At 37.1% G+C, this 22910-nt stretch overlaps 1 protein-coding gene across 2 annotated transcripts in view; it reads left to right on the top strand.

The window, feature by feature from the left end:
• Positions 1 to 22910, top strand: part of ZNF292 (zinc finger protein 292) — an 87685-nt gene that overhangs the window by 26268 nt on the left and 38507 nt on the right. The window contains exons 2-4 of one of the 2 annotated variants that reach the window (XM_082668617.1): positions 18100 to 18254; positions 18449 to 18527; positions 20810 to 20945. In XM_082668617.1, the coding sequence (XP_082524743.1) occupies positions 18100 to 18254; positions 18449 to 18527; positions 20810 to 20945 (370 nt within the window). Of the gene's footprint in view, positions 1 to 18099; positions 18255 to 18448; positions 18528 to 20809; positions 20946 to 22910 lie in introns of those variants that run through there. The other variant, XM_082668616.1, reaches the window with a different exon arrangement.

Here is a 22910-nt window from a genome sequence, read left to right on the forward strand (position 1 = left end):
ATCTGTAGATCGCTTTGGTAGTTACGGACATTTTAACAATAATAATTTTTCTGATCCATGAACATGAAACATCTTTCCATTTGTGATTTCTGCAGTTTCTTTCAATATTATAGTTTTCAGTGTACAGTTCTCCACATCCTTGGTTAAATTTACTCCAGTGTTTTTTGTTTGTTTGTTTGTTTTTACGGGTTTTGAAGCTTTTCTTAAAAGCTGGAACTGTTTCCTTAATTCCTGTTACAGCTTGTTCTCTTATAGACACATAGTTTGTTCTCTCATAGTTTCTAAATTTCTCTTACAGTTCTCTTATAGTTTGTTGTTATTGTATAAAAATGCAACTGATTTTCCTATGTTGATTTTGTATCTTGCAACTTTACTGGATTTGTATTTTTTCATTTTCTAAGTGAAGTCTTACGAAGTGCAAAAGTTTTAAATTTTGACGAAGTCCAATTTCTTTTTATAGATTGTACTTGTAGTGTTGTATCTAAGAACTCTTTCCCTAACCCAGGGTCACTAAGATTTCTTCCTATGTTTTTTTTCTAGAAGTTTTATAGGTTTAGCACTTTATTTAAATATGGTCCATTTTGAGTTAATTTTTGCATGTGAAGTAAGGTAAATGTCTTATTTCATTTTTATGCATGTGGATATCCAGTTGTCCCAATACCATTTGTTATGTTGAGAATGGATCACATCCCCTTATAGTTCAGCATGTATTAACATTTTTCTTAGGAAAAGAAGTAATTTTTTTTCATTTGCTTTTAATCAAAGTTTTTGTGGATCAGTGGATATAATATAAGTGACCAAGGAAAAACTAGTTTCTGTTGAATTTTATTAGCACCCAAGATAGTTGTAAATTATAGAACCAAAGGGAATTGATCACCTTTTAAGCTGGGCTTCCTGCTGTCATATTTCACATTCTAAAGTAGGTGTATTTGTTCGTTTGAGCTGCTATAACATAAATAACATAAACGGGATGGTTTATAAACAACAGAAATTCATTTCTCACAGTTCTGGAGGTTGGCAAGTCCAAGATCAAGGCACTAGCAGAATCTCGTCTGTTGAGAGCCCACTTTCTGGTTCATAGACAGCACCTTTTCACCATGTCTCACATGATAGAAGAGGCAAGGGAGCTTTCTTGGACCTCTTCTGTAAGGGCACTAACTCCATTTATGAGGATTCTGCCCTCACGACCTAATCACTTCTCAAAGGCTCCACCTTCTAATACCATCACCTCGGGGTTATTATTTCAACATATGAATTTTGAGGGGCACACACATATTTAGTCCATATCAGTAGGAATATCATATATGTGGCAGTTGGCCCATGATAGAGAGACAGACCAAGTAGACTGTGGTACCCTTTTCTGCTGAACCCTAGCAGGTTGAGATTGAGACTCATGCTGTTATTATTTCTGGGATTTTGACTGTGCTTCTTTGAGTATGATTATGTATATATACTGTGCTTGTGGGTCCCTGGAGATATTAAGGTTACGGTCTTTGTGGAGGTTTTCCTCTCTAGGATTTTGGACCTCCCATGTGATATTCAGCTGTATGTTGGAATAAAATTATCACTCTAGACTTGAACCATGTGTTTACCTTCACTATGACTGCTTCACTCTTGGAGTCACAATATAAAGGTACAGGTCAACCAGACACATGCTGTCATGGTTCTTGGAGTATACGTACAAAGTTAGAAATACTGTGGAGACTAAACTGAAGTCAAAATTGTCATTTTTAGGGTGTCCTGTATGCAGAAACAGTTATATAGTGTTATGAGAATTAGTTCAATGGATGGGATCTAAAAACACTTCCTCTCTAGGTTACAGTGTACTAGACATTGTTACTTTTTATCTCTGTTACATCAGGTTTCTTAGGAATACCTGTGGGCATTGTGAACAGGTTAGTGTCAAACATGTTCATATTAGTCCAAGATTGAGACCCTCTACACAAGCGGTCCCCAACCTTTTTGGCACCAGGGACTGGTTTTGTGGAAGACAGTTTTTCCATGGATGGCGGGGTGAGGGGGGGCAGTGGGGGGACGGTGGTTGGGGGGTGGTTCAGGCGGTAATGCGAGCAATGGGGAGCGGCAGATGAACCTTTGCTTGCTCGCCTGCCGCTCACCTCCTGCTCTGTGGTCCAGTTCCTAACAGACCACAGACTGGTACCAGGGGTACCCGGGGGTTGGGGACCCCTGCTCTACACTAAGGAACTCATTTGGTTGCTTTTGTAAAACTTGTTTATAGGAAAGGATATATTATAAGAACTAGAGGAATTAATGGGCCACACCACGTCAAGGTAGGGAATAGGAAATGTTGGGCTCATGATGTTCATGCCACCAAAATGCTGCAAAGAAAGTAGGCCTTGGATTCTGAGAAATTCTGGAGAATTACAGCATCCATATTGGAGATTATTTAGGATTTTAAGCTGTCAGAAGCTCAGTTTCTGAATGATTACTTCACATCCTAGAATGAAGGTATGGGAGTGTGAATTATGTCAAATTCATAATTGATTTTCTTTGAAAATGTTAAAGTGCCACTGAAATAACTACAACAGTGGGCCATTTGCCAAGGACAATAGACTAAGGTATGGGGAAACAAAGTATCTGGAATAATGTGGAAGTAAGATTATGAAATAATGTTGGATTTCATCACAAGTGAGAGAGACTCATTGAATTCTTACTGTTCAGGAGAAAGATGATACAAAAGCAGCAGCCCCAGAAGAAAGTACAGTAAGGGACAAGCTCAAACCTGAGATGCTGAGTCAGGCTTCTGACTAGCTTGGTAGTTGGGAATAACCTCCTTCACCAATTCTAGTCAGAGGAAACTTTTATTATGGACATGTTAATATGTATTCCTGGGAATATGGGTTGCAAATACTTCTTCCCAGTTTGTAGCTTTTCGTTTGGTTTTAATGTGGGGTTTTGGTGAACCAAATATTAAGTTCTAATGTAGCCTTGGTTGTCAGTGTCTTCCTTTATGGTTGTGTGTTTTGTCTTGTTTAAGAAATCCTTCATTGTCCCTTGAAATATTCTCAAGATCTTGAGATCTTCTCCTCTTGTGTTCTTAAAGTTTTCAAGTATTGCTTTTCACATTTAGATATTTAGGTATTTAATCCATATGGAATGTAATTTTGTTGTATGCTGGGAATAGCTGTAGTTTTTTTCTCCTGAAGAACTGGTTGTTTAAGCATTATTTATGAAATGGTCTGTACTTTTCTCACTAATTACTAACGGCACATCTGTTATATACCCAAGTTCCCATATATACTTAGCTTTGTTTTAAAGCTCTCTCTAATTCTTTTCTGTCATCTATGCCTGTACCAATATCATGCTCTTTTAATTTCCATCTCTTTAAGTCTTGCTATCTGATTAGGGCAGATACTCCCACCTGGCTCTTTCAAAATTGGTTTGGCTTTTTGCGTGAATTTTAGAGTCAGCTTGTCAGGTTATATGAAAAATCCTTATGGGGAATTTCTTTGGCATTGCTTTGACTTTATATATCAAATTTGGGTCATATTGCCATTTAAAAAATTTGTCTTCTAACATCCATGAATGCAGTACCTCCATTTATACAGGGCTTCTTTTATGTCTTTAAAAAAAATCTTCTTTTCTGAAGATTTTATATATATTTCGTTAGATATATTCTTAGGTACCTCATGGGTTTAGTTATTGTGAGTGGTATCTTTTTAACAGTTATATTTTCTGCTTGCTTGTGAATAGAATTGATTTATATCCTGATTATATCCTGCAACTAATTTGAATTCTCTTGGACTTACGTATGCATTTTCTGCAGTAATGACGTTTTTATTTTTCCTTTGCAGCCTTTATTGTGTTCATTTCTTTTTCTCATTGTGCTGATTAGGCCTACAGTGTTGAGTAGAAGCAGTGATAGCAGACATTTTTGTTTTGTTTCTGACTTTAAAGGGAAATGCTTTTAACCTTTCACCATTAAGTATGAGGTTTGCCGTGGGTTTTACTGAATACATTTCGTCAAGTTAAGGAGCTTTCCTTCTATTCATTGTTGCAAAAAGGTTTTTTTTTTTCCTCTTTACGTTGAATGGGTTTGTATTTTGATCGTGTCCTTTTTTTGGTAATTATTAAGGTAATCATACAGCTTCCCCTTTAAATCTATTACTATGATAAATTAGTTTAAAATTAGAGACATCTGTTTACTATCTTCATATTGCCAAGATAAATCCTTCTGGGTCCGAAATACATTTAAAAAAATACATTGCAGCCCTTCCTCTTCCCTTCCTGAATAATTGAGTCCTTGATTCCTTATGTAGAGGGGACAAAGTAGGTGTCTGTGGTGGGAGCAGGGGTGTTGCATAGGCCCAGAGTGAGTGTCGAAGCCCAGGTTGGATGAGTAGCAGCTCTGTGGTGCAGGAGTCAGAGCCCAGTTAGGGTGAGGAGGGCTCTGTAGGGAGTTGGCAGGGGTGGCTGCATGTGGGGATTTAGAGCCCAAGTGAGATGAGTAGGTTGCCCATGGGGTGGGGGAGGGGAGAGCAGCCTGGTGTGGGGCTTCAGAAGGGGGGCATTTCCACAGAGGGGCAGCCTGGCAGAGGATGTCAGCGCCGAAGCAGAGGGAGAAGGGGGAACTACCTGGAGAGACAGCCGGTTCCGGCATGCTGGGCCCAAGCGGAGTGAGGAGGGCAGGCCCTAACTTAATCAAGTGATCAAAATGAACATCATCCATAATGATACAAATTGAAATCATGTACTGCTTGATAGCATACAGTGAGCAGAAATCATCATTGCTTCTGCCAAAATGCATAACATGGATATAATTATGAGAAAACACCAAACCCAAATTGAGGGTTATGCTACAAAATAACTGGCCTGTAATATTTGGTAGTGTAAGGGTCCTAAATGAGTCTTTAAAGTTTCGCTTAGGACTTAGAGACTGAAGGGACATCACAACTAAATGCAAGGCATGGTTCTGAACTGTATCCTTTTCTGTGAAACACATCATTGGGATAATTGGCACACTTGAGTGGTGTCTGAGGATTAAATGGTAGTAGCGTATGTACCAGTAGCTTTTTCTTTTTTTTTTTCTTTTTGCGGTACATGGGCCTCTCACTGTTGTGGCCTCTCCCGTTGCAGAGCACAGGCTCCGGACGCGCAGGCTCAGTGGCCATGGCTCACGGGCCCAGCCGCTCCGCGGCATGTGGGATCTTCCTGGACCGGGGCACGAACCCGTGTCCCCTGCATCGGCAGGCGGACTCTCAACCACTGCGCCACCAGGGAAGCCCAGTAGTTTTTTCTTGATTCTCGTGGTCATACTCTCTGACCACGCAGGAGGTCCTTGTTTGTAGGAAATACACATTAAAATATTTGAAGGCAGTAGAGCACCAGGTTGGCAACTAACTCCCAAATGGTTCAGGAAAAAATTTTCTCTATACTGTATTTCCAACGTTCTGTAACTTTGTGATTGTTTCAAAATATTTTTTAAAATTTTTTAAAGTTTATTGCAGGATTTGGTTTGGTAATACTGGGGATTTTAAAATCTGTTTATTAAGTGAGATTGGCCTGTGATTTTTCCTGTCTCGTATCACATTTACCCAGTTTTTAAGTTTATAATAGCCTCAAACAATGAATTGGGGGAACTTTCCCTCCCTCCCTTTTTCTCTTCCTTTCTTCCAAAAGTTTCTATAATAGTCTGTTTCCTAAAAGATCGTTTGCTGAATTTTCCTGTAGAAAACCAACTAGATTCTTTTTTTTTTTTAAATTGGATTCAGTTTCTTTAGTGGGTAAAGGACTTTTTCTGTTCTTGAGATAGTTTTAATAACTTCTACCCATTTCATTCAGATTTTTAAGCTGTTTCATTAAAAAACAAGTAAATAGTTAAAAAAAGATTTTAAAGCTATTTCAAATAAGGAATAAGGTTATTCAGTGTATATCTTAAGATTTTTAAAAAATATGTATTGCTTCTGTAGTTTTGGTCCATTTCTCATTCCTAATTCTATTTATTTGTGCCTTCTCTTTTTTTTTTTTTTTGATTATTTTTGCCAAAGGTTGTTTTTTTTTTTTTAAGTCTTTCAAATGACCAGTGTTTGGTTTTGTTGATCCTCTCTGTTGTATCTTCATTTTCTATTTTATATATAAATATATCTGCTCTTGTTTTTACTACTTTAAAATTTTTAAACTTTGAATTTATTCTCTTTGTCTAACTTAAGTTAGCTGCTTAACTCAGCTGTTTTCACAAAATTGTGTGTAACAACCGCAAAACCCTAGTGACATCTAATAGTAAGTATGTATTGCTCATTCATCTGAAGTCAGGGCATGGTTGACTAGGCAATCTGCTGGTCTTGGTTGGAGTCATACAGGTTTAAGGTTGGCTGGATGTTGCCTGGTATAGGGTGGCCTCAACTAGAGCAACAGGGGTGGCATCTTCTCATCTTCCTGGGAACAGCAGGCTAATCTGGACATATCTTCTCCTTTTGATGGTAGAAGCATGCGAAGGAGCAAGATTCTTAAACTTATAGATGACCTACCATCACTTCTGACACGTTCTTTTGGTCAAAACAAGTCACATGGGGTAGGAAAATATTCTCTACCACTATGAGAAGTATTCCAAAGTCATGTGAAAAACGGCGTGGATACAAGGAGGAGTGAGGAATTCAGTCTACCACACTTGCCATCCCCAATATTTTGCTCTTCCAAACTTTTTATTATAGAAAAAGTACAAGAATAGTACACTGAATACTCATATACCTTTTACAAGATTCACCGGTGTTAACATTTTGCTATATTTGCTTTGTCTCATGCTTTAATTCTCTTTTTCTCCCTGAATCCTTCAGAGCTAGGCATCATGACATTGCGTAAGTCCAAAAATTGGACTTGTATTTATCTCTTAAGTCCAAAAATACAGTCATCACACAGGAAATTTTAACATTGACACAATAATATTATCTAATTACAATATATGTTCAGATTTCTCTGTTTGTCCCAGTAATATTCTCTATGACTTTTTCATTTTGTCTTTTTCTAATGCAGCCAGTTTTGCTTTATCACAGCATAAGTATCCCTAGCAAAAAACCTTGCTATGCAAGATTGCACAACAAAAATCACAAGGCTTATGGGGAAAATGGGGTTAGAGGCACAACACTCGAAAACTTCATCAGTGTCACACACAGAACCTTATAAAAACTGTAGTACAATTTTATACCCCTTTAGTGGTTAAGACGTACATAACTTAAAATAAATGTGGTGCTTTACCTTGGAAAAGACCTGTACTTTGTTTGTAGGAGTGGGTGTCAGAAGGGATGCAGTTTGTGAGTTATTGTGAGGTGGTGGAAGGAGAGTTCTCTGAAATTGGACAGAAAGTTGTAAAACCATGTGTGGATGGGTGTGGCTCATCACACGCCTGGTGAACTGATGAAGGTGATACATGTTTTTGAGGTGTGTGCATTTTGTGTTTTCCTGCAAGCTTGGTTCAGCTGGGTATAGTTTTCTGCTTTCACCTAATGTTTCTCACCAGAAAAATCACACATAGGCAAATGGGAAATTAATGTTTTGCTCATACTGTGTTGCAACATATTTGCATGTTTTTTTAAAGCTATAGCGTAACTTACAGTATAAACATTTGCATCTATAAATTTCCCTCTTAAGCTTGTTCTAGCTGCATCCTACAAATTTTGATGTGCTTTTGCTATAGTTCAAGTCTAAGTATTCTCCGATTTCTATTATGATTTCTTCCACCCGTGATTTAGAAATAGACTTAAGGGGGGAGAGGGATAGATTGGGAGTTTGGGATTGACATGTACACACTATTGTATGTATGTATATTTATTTATTTATTTACTTTTGGCTGCATTGGGTCTTTGTTGCTGCATGCATGCTTTCTCTAGTTGCAGCAAGTGGGGACTACTCTTCGTTTTGGTGTGTGGGCTTGTCATTGCGGTGACTTGTCTTTGTCGCGGAGCACGGGTTCTAGGCACACGGGCTTCAGTAGTTGTGGCACGCGGGCTCAGTAGTTGTGGCTGACGGGCTTAGTTGCTCCACGGCATGTGGGATCTTCCTGGACCAGGGATCAAACCCGTGTCCCCTGCGTTGGCAGGTGGATTCTTAACCACTGTGCCACCAGGGAAGTCCCACACTACTATATTTAAAATAGATAACCAACAAGGACCTACTGTATGCACAGGGAACTCTGCTCAATATTCTGTAATAACCTAAATGGGAAAAGAATTTGAAAAAGAATAGGTGCATGTATATGTATAACTGAATCACTTTGCTGTACACCTGAAACTAACACATTGTTAATCAACTATATTCCAATATAAAATAAAAAATTTTTTAAAATACGCTTAAAAATTTTCAAATTTGTACTTTTCTTTGTAAGGGTATTTTGTTAATAATTTCTGACTTTATTGCATCATGTTCAAAGAATGTGAAATGTATGATATTAATTCTTTGTTATTTTTTGTGACTATGTGACCTAGTTTTTGTAAATGTTTTGTGGTTTTAAAGAATGTGCATTCTCTAATTGTTGAGGGCAGGTTAATGTACTTAAATTATTTTATTTCCTTAGCTGAATATTCTATGTATATGTCACTAATTCAATCCAAACTCTCCCTCAGTTGTATAAATCTCCTCTAAACTTATTCAGGCACATTAGGTAGTCTTGTCAATTTCATCTTGAATAAATTTGTCCTAGAGCCATCTGATATGCTGTAGTTATTTTTCAGGCCCATTGCACAGCTGTCTTCTTGGAATCTTTCTTCATTTCCTGTCTCTGGTGTTAGATTCCCTTTTTCCTAGATATCATTTTCACTCCTTCCCTGGTTTATTCCCTCATTTTGGTGAAATTCCCTCTTCAGTAGCATCCTGAAAAAATATGCCTAGAAGTTGAAAGTTTTGAGAATTTGCATGTCTGAAAATGACTTTTCTGTCTTAATACTTATGATAATTGGATGGAAATAATCGCCCCTCAGTTTTTAATGCAGTGCTTCATTTTCCTTTGGCTCCAGTGTTGCTGTTGAGAAGTCTGCTCCCTGGTCCCCCTCCAAGCTTGTTTTGGTCTTCTCTTTGTCCTTGAGCTCTGAAATTTTATGAAATAGTACCTTGGTATAGGTCTAGTTTGAGTAATTGAGTTGGGCACTTAGTGGGTCTTTCAATTCTAAAATTCGTGTCCTTAGATTCTAGGAAATTAACTTGAATTAGTTCTTTGATTTGTTCCCTTCCATTTCTCTAACTTCCTGGAATTCCTCTTGTTGATTATGAGACCTCTAGCACTATTCTCCAAAGTTTCTTATCTTTTCTTTCCTTCCCTTTTACTCTACTTTCTGGGGAAATTTCCTCAGTTTATCTTCCAGCTCTTTAATTGAGGTTTTTATTTCTGCTATTACATTTTTAATTTGAATTATTTTAAAATAAATATTCCTTTATGATATGGTGTTTCTATTCATAGGTCTAATAGACTCTCTCTCACACACACACACCCCCTAGAATATTTTTAAAAAAATTTTTTAACATCTTTATTGGGGTATAATTGCTTTACAATGGTGTGTTAGTTTCTGCTTTATAACAAAGTGAATCAGTTATACATATACATATGTTCCCATATCTCTTCCCTCTTGCGTCCCCCTCCCTCCCACCCTCCCTATCCCACCTCTCCAGGCGGTCACAAAGCACGGAGCTGATCTCCCTGTGCTATGCGGCTGCTTCCCACTAGCTATCTACCTTACGTTTGGTAGTGTATATATGTCCATGCCTCTCTCGCTTTGTCACAGCTCACCCTTCCCCCTCCCCATATCCTCAAGTCCGTTCTCCAGTAGGTCTGTGTCTTTATTCCTGTCTTACCCCTAGGTTCTTCATGACATTTTTTTCCCTTAAATTCCATATATATGTGTTAGCATATGGTATTTGTCTTTCTCTTTCTGACTTACTTCACTCTGTATGACAGACTCTAGGTCTATCCACCTCATTACAAATAGCTCAATTTCGTTTCTTTTTATGGCTGAGTAATATTCCATTGTATATATGTGCCACATCTTCTTTATCCATTCATGCGATGATGGACACTTAGGTCGTTTCCATCTCCGGGCTATTGTAAATAGAGCTGCAATGAACATTTTGGTACATGACTCTTTTTGAATTATGGTTTTCTCAGGGTATATGCCCAGTAGTGGGATTACTGGGTCATATGGTAGTTCTATTTGTAGTTTTTTAAGGAACCTCCATACTGTTCTCCATAGTGGCTGTACCAATTCACATTCCCACCAGCAGTGCAAGAGCGTTCCCTTTTCTCCACACCCTCTCCAGCATTTATTGTTTCTAGATTTTTTGATGATGGCCATTCTGACTGCACACACTAGAATATTAATGATAGTTTCTTGGAATTTTGTCTTCTCCTTGTATAGTCTCTGCTTGCTCCAAGTTTCTTTTCTTTTTTTTTAACTAATTTGTTTCAACCTCCTGCGTGGTCCTTGGCTGTCCATATTTAAAGGTTTACCACTGAAAAATGGATTGAGAGCTCCAGGCCCATGAGTGGGATTTGTTGTGGTTTTCACTGTAGGGGGACCTAGCTGTTTCCTTTTCATGGGGGAAGGCCTGGTGTCAGAATCTTTGGGTCTTTTCTCTTGAATTTCCTGAGAAGGACTCAGCTAAGGAGGTTCTGGCAATTTTGGAGGGAAAAGGACATGAGAAGGGAGCTGTCTCTATAGTCAGTATGTAAAGCTGACTTAATGCTCCCCTTATCTCTGTGCAGACACCTTTTTTTCTATACTTCTCTCCAGAATAAACTGCTGGGGATAGAGAGGAGTAGTGCCTAGCTTTGGTCACCTAGCTGTGGAGAGGGATGCAGAAATCAGAGAGGCCAACTGCTTAAATAGACTTTCAGCCAATCCTCTCATTCTCAGTCTCACCTTTGCCCCCATTTCCAGAGGCACCTGGTGCTCCCAGTTCTTGAGCCCTTCCATGATTCTTCAGAATTAGGTCTTTACCTAAAGACTACTTTGGAGTTATTTTTCATAGAGTGCCCATCTTCCGTATGCTTTCCAGTGTTTAAAATTTTGTTTCTCTTTCCTCTGTTCCTATTTTCTTAGTCCTTGTGGGTTTATGCCAGTTTAAAAAAAAAATTACTGTTGGTTTAGTGAGGTTTGGAGAGAACAAGGTGCGAAATATATGTGTCCAATCCACCATTTTCACGCAAAACCTTAAAATAAATTTTAGTAACTTTGAAATTATAAGAGTATCACTCACCAAAGGCTCAGTGGGTACATAAAAGTCAAAACTCTGTTATTTGCCTTCTTTCATTCCTGTACAGTGGAGTTTTTCTGGAGGTTACATGATCTGTGATATTGCAGCAGATTAAATGCAGGGATATGAGAATCCTGCTCTTTTGTATTAAGCCAAACATTGAAGAGATTTGAAAAATGTAAGAAATGCCACTCTTCTCACTAATTTTTTTGAAAACAATTTTTTTCATTAAAAATACCCTATTTATAGTAACGTGATGGGTTTGTTGTTATTTTAAATCCATTTATAAGTATATAATTAAATATCTCAGTTTTCATTTCTAATTCTCACATGGTGAAAATCAGTAGTTATAATCCCCATAAACAAATGCTTTGGGATTCTCAGTAATTTTTAAGAAAGGGTCATGAGATCAAAACTTTTGAGAACTTCCACTCTAGAGAATCATAGCTATAAATTGGAATTGGACCATGAGTGTAAGAGTATAAACATATCCAACACTCCGTTCTTACCTTTATGTAGGACAATAATGTAATTTAATCCTCTTGCTTATTAAATTTAACACCCCTGTGGTTTTATTCCCCTTTTATTCTTCTTTCGTTTTTCTCTCCTAATAATCCTTAGAGGAACTAAAGGAAGCTTCTGGAAGTTAATCTATACTGTCTTCCTCCCTAGAGTATATATGTCCTAGTCTCTGCTGATGTAGATAATGAGAAATCAACTTAACAGCCAGAATATTAAATGTGCATTTTTGTTCCCAAGGGGGTGAAAATTGGTTCTTAAGGAGCAAAAAGAATCTTAGATATTACAATAGCTTGTGACCCATAAACAGACAGTACATCTGTGGTATTAAAATTTCATTGCGGTTGGGGGACAGTTAGGGAAAAAAGTCAGAAGTTTCCTTAGGAGCGGATGAAAATGAAAAAGAGGTTGAGAAACACTTAGTTTTAGAGATCCTGCTGGAATATGATCCTTTAACCTTTCTTTTGCTTGTATTTCTTCCTCTGATCCTAATACACGCTATAGGAAAGGTGGTGATGACAAATAACTTGCAGGAAGACAATAGGTCCCTTAAAGAGGGAGGCAGCTGGGTAAGGCTTCCAGCAAGCAGAGAGCCCATGCCTCAGCTCCTGCCAGTTATTTCAGTGCCGGAATATGGACCCAAGGTTTCCAAATGAAAAAAAAAAAAAAAAGTCAGAAATCCAAGTTCTATGTAAACTTATGATTTTTAAGTGTTAGAAACTAATTAAAATAATTTTTAACCAATATGCCCACCAATCAAAACCTCTCTGAGCCCCACTAGAGTGTAGTCTCTTCTGTTGTGATGGAATGTGTCTCCCAAATAGGACTGCTTTACTGCATTCTGAACTCAGAGCTGTTTTGCTGCTGCTTGAGTAACTTCAGTGATGGAGACCAACCTGTTCAATTTTTTTTTTTTTTTTTTGCTGTACGTGGGCCTCTTACTGTTGTGGCCTCTCCCGTTGCAGAGCACAGGCTCCGGATGCGCAGGCTCAGCGGCCATGGCTCACGGGCCTAGCCACTCCGCGGCACGTGGGATCTTCCCAGACCGGGGCATGAACCCGTGTCCCCTGCATCGGCAGGTGGACTCTCAACCACTGCGCCACCAGGGAAGCCCAACCTGTTCAATTTTTGGTTAACTGTAATTGTTTGATCGTCAGTCTCATAGGAAGCAGAAATTTATCTCCTTAAAACTTTAACTTAGTGGTGCTGGTTTGTCCTGTGAGAGCACATAGAGTAAGACTAACTCTTGTTTTATGTGACAGGTCTTCAGATTTGTTAATTTGGCTGTGAATCAAAGTTTTATTTCTCTAGAAATGTAGAGCATAGTATTTAAGAACTCAGGCTCTGAAGTCAGACTGTTAAGGTTTGAATCTCCTCTATGCTTCTAGTTCTGTGCTCTTGGGGCTTATTTGTTTCTTTAACTATTTTATGCCTTTGTCCATTTTAATATAAGCATATTACTGTAATTTATCTAATTGCTAATAGGTATTGTAAAGCTTGCAGAACAGTGCCTAGCATATAGTAAATATTCAGTAAATGTTATTTATTGCCCAGATTAAGCATCCCGTCCTTAGTTCCATTAATCATTCTTTATAGAACACAGTTTTAACTTTTCTTACTATACTTAGTTTACAGTTTACTCATTAATGGAAGCAATCTGGTGCCTCGTAGGAAGACTTACAGATTTCTTTTCCTATCTCTTATCCTCTATACCCCTCTCATATCCCTCTCCAAACCAGATCACAACTTTTATTTTTGGTCATTTGTGTATGTGTATTTAAATATAAAAACACCACATACACATGTGGACTTGCTCATTCTTGATCACATGTGGGAGTAAAAACCATTGGAGAGGCAACCAAAGTGTGAGGCTTAGGCCCCTCCCCCACCTTCCTAATAGAACCCTGATTTTATTCACACATTTTCCTTCTTCAGCATGGCTTTGTGCTTCGGAGAAACCTTGGAGAGTGGGCAACCATGGAGTTCCTTTATGGCTGTGTGATTTTTGACGTAGGTGTCTGATGAAATTCTGGCTGTTGGGACCTGAGGAAAAATTTACTGATAGAAATTGGGTTTATGGTTTCTGGGAAGGGTTTCTTTGTTGCTTGAAAAGATGCACATGAAGTGGTGGTCTCATCTTTTCTTCTGGTTATTGCTGAGACCTAGGGACTGGGTGGGGCACCACCTGAGGATGGCAGAGTGAAAGCAGAGGTGGTCCTTGAAGACGTTGTTGAGCCGCTAAACTAACCAATCCCAGAACTTGCCCTTCCTCTTAATCTCTTATTATGTGGGAAACCTTTATTATTGTTTCTGCTGCTTTGAGTTGGATTTTCTTACTTTCAGCTGAAATAAGCTTAACCAATAAAGAGGTCAAGTTATTTAATTCTACTATGGCTGGCAAACTAGATAAATAGTACATAACCTCATAGAGTTATGAGGAATAATTGAAGTAATAAAGTAATCTACAGATTTATAGTTGTGACATAACCACAAACAGTTTGTAGTGGACAGAATGTTTCACAGAGAGTGAGGAGGCTGTCTGGCTTTGCTGATTGCCAATTCAGTTAATATTCGAATTGCAGGTCACTGGACTTCGTAAAACAGAATTAAGTGATCTTGAAGGTCTGTTCTGATTCTGTGTAAAAAATATGAGTCTGATTGTTCTGGAATTCCTGCCTGAAAGCCTTTGTATAGATTAAGGTAGTAGATATAAATAAGTAACTTTTTTAGTTGAAGAAAGCATAATTTGTGAACTAGTCATGTTGGGAATGCTTCCAGTTTCACAATGGTTCTACTAATCTTAGTGTTTTGAGAAACAAGGGAAGCTCTACTATCAGTACACTTACTGGTTATGAATATCAACTCATACCTTTATAAAAATAGATATTTAACCCAACTTTTAAACTTATTCTCCTATATGTAATCAGTATGAGCATGCCATTAGTTTTCTTTTTCCTACCATCTCTTATTAAATCTGCTGTGATCCTTTTCCTCTACCCTTTCCCTAGTTACATTATTCCCAGATTGTTAAAAAGCCACCTAAAAGGTCTACTTTTCACCAGAATCTGCTTTCTCTTCCTCTTTCCCCATCTATAAAATGAGGTGAAAGTATATCATTTTTAAGGTGCTTTATGGTTCTCACATTCTGTGACTTGTCAATTATTTTTCTCATCAATTCAGACTCTGTTATACCCAAAAGAACTCATCTTTGATTATAATTAAAGGTAACTTTAAAAACTTTTTCGGACTTCCCTGGTGGCGCAGTGGTTAAGAATCCATCTGCCAATGCAGGGGATACGGGTTCGAGCCCTGGTCCAGGAAGACCCCACATGCCGCGGAGCAACTAAGCCCATGTGCCACAACTACTGAGCCTGTACTCTAGAGCTCGTGAGCCACAACTACTGAGCCCTCGCACCACAACTACTGAAGCCTGCATGCCTAAAGCCCATGCTCCACAAGAAGAGAAGCCACACACCACAACGAAGAGTAGCCCCTGCTCACCATAACTAGAGAAAGCCTGTGTGCAGCAACGAAGACCCAATGCAGCCAAAATTAAATAAATAAATAAATTTAGTAGAAAAAACAAAAGAACTTTTTCACCTGAGGATAGTAGAACTCAAGTATATAAAGGAAAGAAGTAATGTATAAGTATCCTTTGCAGAGCTAGACATATCAAGAAATGTAGAGCTTGGGTAAAATGTAGATATATGTACATACATGTAGATATATGTGATTTTTTTTCCTAGGGTTTTTCTTGGGGGTGTTGGGAGACAAGAAAGGAAGAAGCTTATAATTTCAAAGCTTTTTGGAAATCAGTACAGTATATTTTCTTTTTCAGGAAAAATTAAAACTATTATGGGAAATTGATTCATTACTGCAAGAGGACTAATAGGGGAAACCTAAGCTTTCAGTTGAACCCATGTGAGATTGGGTACATTGGCCAGGCATGAAATTCCCCAGACGCCTAAACTTCTTTTTCCAGAAAAAGGAAAATAATATTTAATGACTTTATGTAGAAAGACAGGTGCTAGCTAAAGTAAGAATTGTATGCATAGTTGGTGTTAATTCCAAAAACCTTGACGATGTGAGTGAGGTCATCCTCCATCATATCACCAGTTTTATTCCTAGAAGTAGAGGGATCATCACAAAACAATTCCAGAATGTAGACTTTTCCCTTCAGTTGGTAGGTTTTGTTTCGATTTTTCTAAGTCCTGTTGAGAGAGATTTGCACTGCTGACACCAAACACATGGTGTTTTTTCCAATACCTCTTCTCAAGCTCTCCAACACCAAATAGGTGTCCCACAGTTCAGTTAGCTCAGACTCCACAGGTTAAAGGGCTCAGTCCCGCAAGACTGCCCTTACTTCAGATGCCAGTTGCAAGTACTGGGCCTTCAAGTAACCTGCACTTCTGTCCAACTTGGAGAGAGTCAGGGTTTATGAATAATATGACTACTCAGAAAGTAAGTGGTTATTATGTTGCTCTTTAATTTACCAGATTACCTTTTCTATCCTTCTTTTCTTCCATATTCTCTTTGATCACTTACTACTTCTAGTAGTTAGAGGGTTGTAGAGAGGAGAAGGTATTAAGTGTTTTCTTTTGAGTGTCTGATAGTAGAATATAATTCTTTCCTTCCTCCCTTCCTCCCTTCCTACTTTCCTACCTGCACGTTTGTAGAAAGCTGCTTCTGTATGCCAGAGGATACAAGCAAGGCCTTATGGAGTTTTCCTTCAAGATACCTCTTTTCTACGAAATAACACCTGAATTTGCCACATGTTGATGAGTCTTAAACCTTGAAGTGTGAGAAAGACTAATTGTGGCAGTCTTCTATATTCTAAAAACATTTAATTAAAGTTCTACTTCATTTAGCATAATAGTAGAACCTTTTAGATAGTTTTCAGTAACTCACAATGTTAGTAGTTGTAGAACGCATAGGTGTCTGTTTACTGTTGCCAGTTTCTTCCATCTCTTCATTCTGTAGGATAAACAGCATTTTGTTTTTCTGATGAAGAGTTTTTTATTGTAAAACACAAGCACTTGGGCTTCCCTGGTGATGCAGTGGTTGAGAGTCTGCCTGCCGATGCAGGGGATACGGGTTTATGCCCTGGTCCGGGAAGGTCCCACATGCTGCCGAGCGGCTGGGCCCGTGAGCCATGGCCGCTGAGCCTGCACGTCCGGAGCCTGTGCTCCGCAACGGGAGAGGCCACAACAGTGAGAGACCTGTGTACCGCAAAAAAAAACAAGCACTTTAGGGGCTTCACTGCCCTGGTGGTGCAGTGGTTAAGAATCCGCCTGCCAGTGCAGGGAACACAGTTTCCAGGCCCGGTCTGGGAAGATCCCACGTGTCGCGGGGCAGCTACGCCCATGCGCCACAACTACTGAGCCTGCACTCTAGAGCCCGCGAACCACAACTACTGAGCCCGCGAGCCAAAACTACTGAAGCCTGCACTCCACAGCTACTGAAGCCCGCACACATAGAACCTGTGCTTGGCAACAAGAGAAGCCACCACAGTGGGAAGCCCGCACACAGCAACAAAGAGTAGCCCCTGCTCGCCGCAACTATAGAAAGTCCGTGCGCAGCAACAAAGACCCAACGCAGCCAAAAATGAAAATAAATAAAATAAATAAAATAAAAAACCCCAAAAAAACCAAGCACTTTATTACAAAAATAATCATTCTTTCTTTGTAATGATTATTACAAAAATAAAAACCCCCCAAAAAACCAAGCACTTTATTACAAAAATAATCAATCATTCTTTGTAATGATTATTACAAAAATCATTCTTATAATCATTCTTTAATATCTTTAATAGTGATTTTATGTGTGTTGAACATCTTTAGATATTTTTAGTGATAACTCATCATAAAAACCAGTAATATACTATGTACTATTTTTTATTAACTGAAAACATTTCATGTCTTTTCTGACCATATGTGGTTAATTTATTTGTTAGGTGTTGAATTTTATGTTCCTTGCATGAAAAATAGAACACATAAATATTTGAAATTCTTCACTGCATGCCTGGCCAAGTATTACTTGCCCAGGTGTCTTCTTTTTAAAATAACTTTTAAATCTTAGAAATTTGTGGGTGAAAGGGTGGATTTTGACTTGGAAAGAGAGGAGATAATGCTTTCACTATTTAAAACCAAACTTCATGAAAAGATGCTATTGTTGGATGAATTAACACTAATCTTGTCTCCTACAAAGAGCTGCTGGAAGTAAGATTACGGCTTTATTACTTTCAATATTTTAATCAGTGTAAACTGCTTTTTGTTTTTATAAATAAAAGTTATTTCTCAAAATTTCTTAGGAAGGAAAAACAGTTGATTAATCAATATGTATTTTTATTTACGTTGAATACTTTTTATTATCCCTTCCAAACAGACACTCCTTGAATATGCAGAGAAATGGAAAACTTCAGAAGATCCTTTACCTTTATTGGAGGTATACACAGTGGCTATCCAAAGTTATGTTAAAGCCCGACCTTATCTTACCTCTGAATGTGAAAATGTAGCATTGGTTCTGGAACGCTTGGCATTGTGAGTAGACCTTTGAGTAAATAAAAAATTAGATTTAGCTTTTTTGTTTTTAACTCTGTATCTCAAATTTTATGATAGTTTAATTTTAAATAGATTAGTTATGGACAGTCTACTGATGATATTAGAATTATTCATCTTATTTTACTTCGAATTTTAGTAATTATTTGTATCCTTACCAACCTTTTGTTTTTTAGAAGCTGTGTTGACCTTTTACTGTGTCTGCCTGTTGAGTTATCTGATAAACAGTGGGAACAATTTCAGACACTGGTGCAGGTGAGAATATTTACCTACTAGATTTAATATAGGTATATTTTATGGCAATTTTCTTTATTCTTAATAAATTACTTGGTTAAACTTTAAATGATTTAAGTAATGACAAACATTAATTGCTGTTCTTATTAACATTAATGTCTTGCATATAGTCAGTGCTCAGTAGATGTTTGCTAAATGAATATATACATTTAAGTAGATTGGTTGAATATTGCACTGTTCTTTAAGATCAGATAATTAGAACTTTGCCAGAGCAGTAAGGGAACACAAAAGAAAATGCCCTCATTTGTATTTAGAAACAGTTTAACTAATTGTTGAAAATTGCAATATGCTTTATAAGAATTTAACATATCTCATTTAATCCTTATGAAAACTTTGTGGGGGTAGGTATATTTTTCCCATTTTAAAGGTGAGGAAACTGAGGCTCAACTCTAAAATATTTATCTGCCCAAACTTGTATAGCTAATATCAGAGTAGTTATTTGAACCAAGATTCTTTACTCCGTAGTCCATACTTTTTCTCCTATATCTGAAAATACATGCTTATCTCTGTTACTTAGGGCTGTTATTCTACTTATAAAAGTACTACATAGTTTAGCACTTAGTTGTTTTGCAGTATTTCAAGAATGTTAAATTTTGCTAAGCACTAGATTGTGCTGGATATTTTATAGCTTCAAGTAAAGTTTGATTAATTGGTTAGTTAAGAAGAATGTTCCTGCCAGCTAGTCTCAAAAAGTTTAGTTGTCTCTCTCTTCCTGTAGCCAGAGTTCTTAAAATATCTTTTGGCCTTATGTTTTTCCATAGAAGAGATATTAAAAGAGGGTTAGTCTCAAATTTTAGAAGCATGTGAAATAAACTATAGTTAGAGAAATCAACTTTCCTATTTTAATATTAAATATTAAAATTACATCAAGTGCAAAATTCTTGAAGATAGGATTCATACCTTTATTCCAAAGGATTCAACATAGAGTTTTACACATAGTAGGTAGATACTTAATAACTGTTGAAAGTGTCTTGTCGTGTTTGTCACATTGCAGCTAACTTTTTGATCATGCAATTTGTACTTCAGCATATCAGTAACTTTTGTCTCAGGTTTTTTTTCCCAGCAAGTGGTTATTTTTAGGTAAATGATTATCTCAGAACTTTTTTTGATTGTTTGGCACTCAGATACACTCTACCACAGAATTAATTATATAAGTAGTTTATATACAAATATAATACTGAATTCCTCATATTAATTTTGTTTGTCAACATAAGGTAAGCCTTTTCAACTTCCTTTTTTGAAACAATAGCGCTACTTGATACTTTTTCTTATGGTTTAATGAGGAGGAAATAACTCTTTAAATCCCGGTATGGAGCTCTCAGCAGTTGCTCAAAGAAAATTTCTTAAAGCACTTGAACTTGTTCAGTGAGATTTTTATGGTTTTGAGGAATAAACTTTTTATACAAACACAGCGTGCAGCTTTAAGAGTTTCCATGACACTTTGCTTTCATTTCAGAGCTTCCTTGGGCTTATTTTATACCTGCTTAACAGCATTTGTTTTATTTTGCCTGTGTTTTAACTGTTTTTAAGCATCTCTTTACTCCACTAGAGGATAATACGCCCCATAAACGCAGGGACTAGTTGCTCTCTTCCTTGGTACTTTGCCCATAGAAATTCTCAATAAACATTTTCTGAATTGAGTTAAAACTATTGGTCTTTTGTGACCTGAAGAATATGCTAATTGCATGAACACTTGCAAACAACAAGTAAGCAAGGTTCAGTGTCAGCTTTAATAGGATATTGTAAGGCTATGTCATGAATAAATGAAAAATCATACATTTAGTTGTTTTCTTTTCATAAGTCCCTTTTATTGAAATATGTGTATACAAGTTGTGACTTAGACCTTGATGCAGATTTGTCATTTATTAATGATAGAAGTTTTTTTGGAAATTTTTTTACTAACACAGAGGATATAAAACGTGTAAGGTCTTTCATGCTGTGGATACTCTAATAGCTTCCTTGAGAAATAACTTTGCTCTCGGTTTAGATTTTGGGGAAAAAATAATATGAACTTATTTCTAGAAATACATTTTATTTATTTAAAATTTATAATTAATATAATTCTTGTCCTTGAGATTCATCTTTAAAAATCAGAAGTAAAGGATTCAGCACTTTGTAATGTGACATGAAAATTTTAAGATAAAAGTCTTATTTTTCAAAAGTTTAGTATTATATTTAAAGCCTGATAAGCTTGCTTTTGAAAATCTGTTGTAATTCTTTGGATGTTTATTTAATATTTATAGGTAGCTCATGAAAAGCTGATGGAGAATGGCAGCTGTGAATTGCATTTTTTAGCTACTCTAGCTCAAGAGACTGGGGTGTGGAAAAACCCGGTACTGTGCACTATTCTTTCCCAGGAACCATTGGATAAGGATAAAGGTAAATTTTCTAGAGAGCAGAGAGAAAAAAAAGAATCATTAGACTAGAAATAAGTACTTAAAATTGTTTTGATATAATTCATCTCAAGATATCCCAAGAAGGACCATTTAATTAAATTTTATATGAGGTGCTTGAGGCCCTTCACCTTTTTTTAATTGGGGGAAGATGTGTTTATAGGATTATATAATCTTAGAGTAACAGTTTTTTTCTCAACATTATTTGATCAGAGGAATTCCCTCTGTAACATCCTGACAGGTGGCAATCTAGCTTATATTTGATAACTAACTTATTTGACAGATGGAGAAGCAGAAACAGGGTAGTGAAATGATTTTCCTCAGAATAAGAAATTAATGCAGGAACTCTCAAATCTTCTGTCTCTGAGATTAGTACTCTTTCTCAAACAGCTTTTTTTCTCAGACTTACTTTATCCTGCCTTGTTATTATTGTATGAGCTTAGGCAACAAAGATCCCAGTCAAACTCAAACTGGCAGGTAGCCTATCAGAATTAGATGGCTAAATCACTAATATGTATAACACTTAATGTTCAGAATTCAAAAATTGTATGTGCTACGAAGAAGAGCACAATTATTGTCATTGGTACTTTTCTTGAGATTATTTAGGAAAGTGCCCAGATTCTACCCCAAGTTTTCCCAAGGTATTTAACTAGAGAAGTAAATAAGCTTCTTCCATTGTTTATTGATGTTTTCTTGTTAACTGATGGCAAACTCTAGGTATTTTGCTATGTGATAGCAATTTCTGAAGGCTCTGAGAAAGGAGTTCATTATTTGTTAACTCTTCTGGTACTTAGATATTTATCAAAAGGCTTCTCAGCTAATCTGGAAACTTCTCTTCAAGCTGGTTGTTCCTACCTGACTCCCCTCTTAAGATTTCTCCCCATTTCTGGATAGTTTTAGCAGTGTTATCTGTTTCTTAGTTTTCACCAAAAGTTTATTTTTATTACCTCCCTTCCTTTGTGTATATCCACAGATTAGCTACATTGTTCTCAGACCCTCATTATTTAAAATAGGAAGAACAACAACAACATTTAAAAGTTGAGAATCTTGGAGTTGTTTTTGCCTTTGTCATATTAGTTTTTTATTCGCAATATATTACCACCACCATGTTTTTATTCCTGTAACCAAATTATACTTTTTAGTCTTCTCAGCTTTGGAAATATTGGACATATGATATATTAATAATAATATCAGATTACATTGTATAGTTCCTTACAGTTTGAAATGTGCTTTTATGTGCCTGCTTTCATTTAGCCTTCACAATGATCCTGGGGAAAAAGTGGGATCTTTATTGTCCCTATTTTACAGGTGAGAAAATGGAGGCTCAGAAAGATTAGTTCTTTTCTACATCACATTGTCAGTGATGTGAGGCAGAGCCAGGAATTGAAGTGAGGTCCCCAGCTTCTCTCCTTTTTATATTATGCCATGTTGCACCCAGCCTAATAAAATAAAATTGCACCTAGCTTAAATAATTAACTCCTTTTTTCTGTTGTTGGTTTCTGAAGACTGTCTTTGCCAAACTCACACATTATGCTAACGCAGGAAAATGGAACCTTTACCTTAGCAGAGATTTAAAATTTACCTTAAAAGAATATGTGCTCAGTTTCCTTATTTGTTTAAATGTGCCTAACATTGTTTCTGTTAACAAATGTCTTTGCCTATCTCTGTGCTGCTTTATTCCATGGTCTTCACATGGCGTAGCTACTGGAATAATTTGGACTGTGCAGGCAAAAGGAGTTTCTACAATAACAGATGGATTGTAGGTAGCCAGATTTCATTACAACTCGTGAAGCAACCAGAGAGATGTTACATGACTGAGAGACTCTGCAGCCGTAATCTTTACTTGGTTCTCCATTATTTAGAATACTTCTTTGGTGGGAGTTATTCTGTGGGTAATCACATAGACTAGAAGTGTATGTTTATTTCCTCCTTTGAAAAACTTGAAGGAATT

Source organism: Grampus griseus (assembly GCF_964374135.1).
Source record: "Grampus griseus genome assembly, chromosome: 13".
Lineage (NCBI taxonomy): Eukaryota > Metazoa > Chordata > Mammalia > Artiodactyla > Delphinidae > Grampus > Grampus griseus.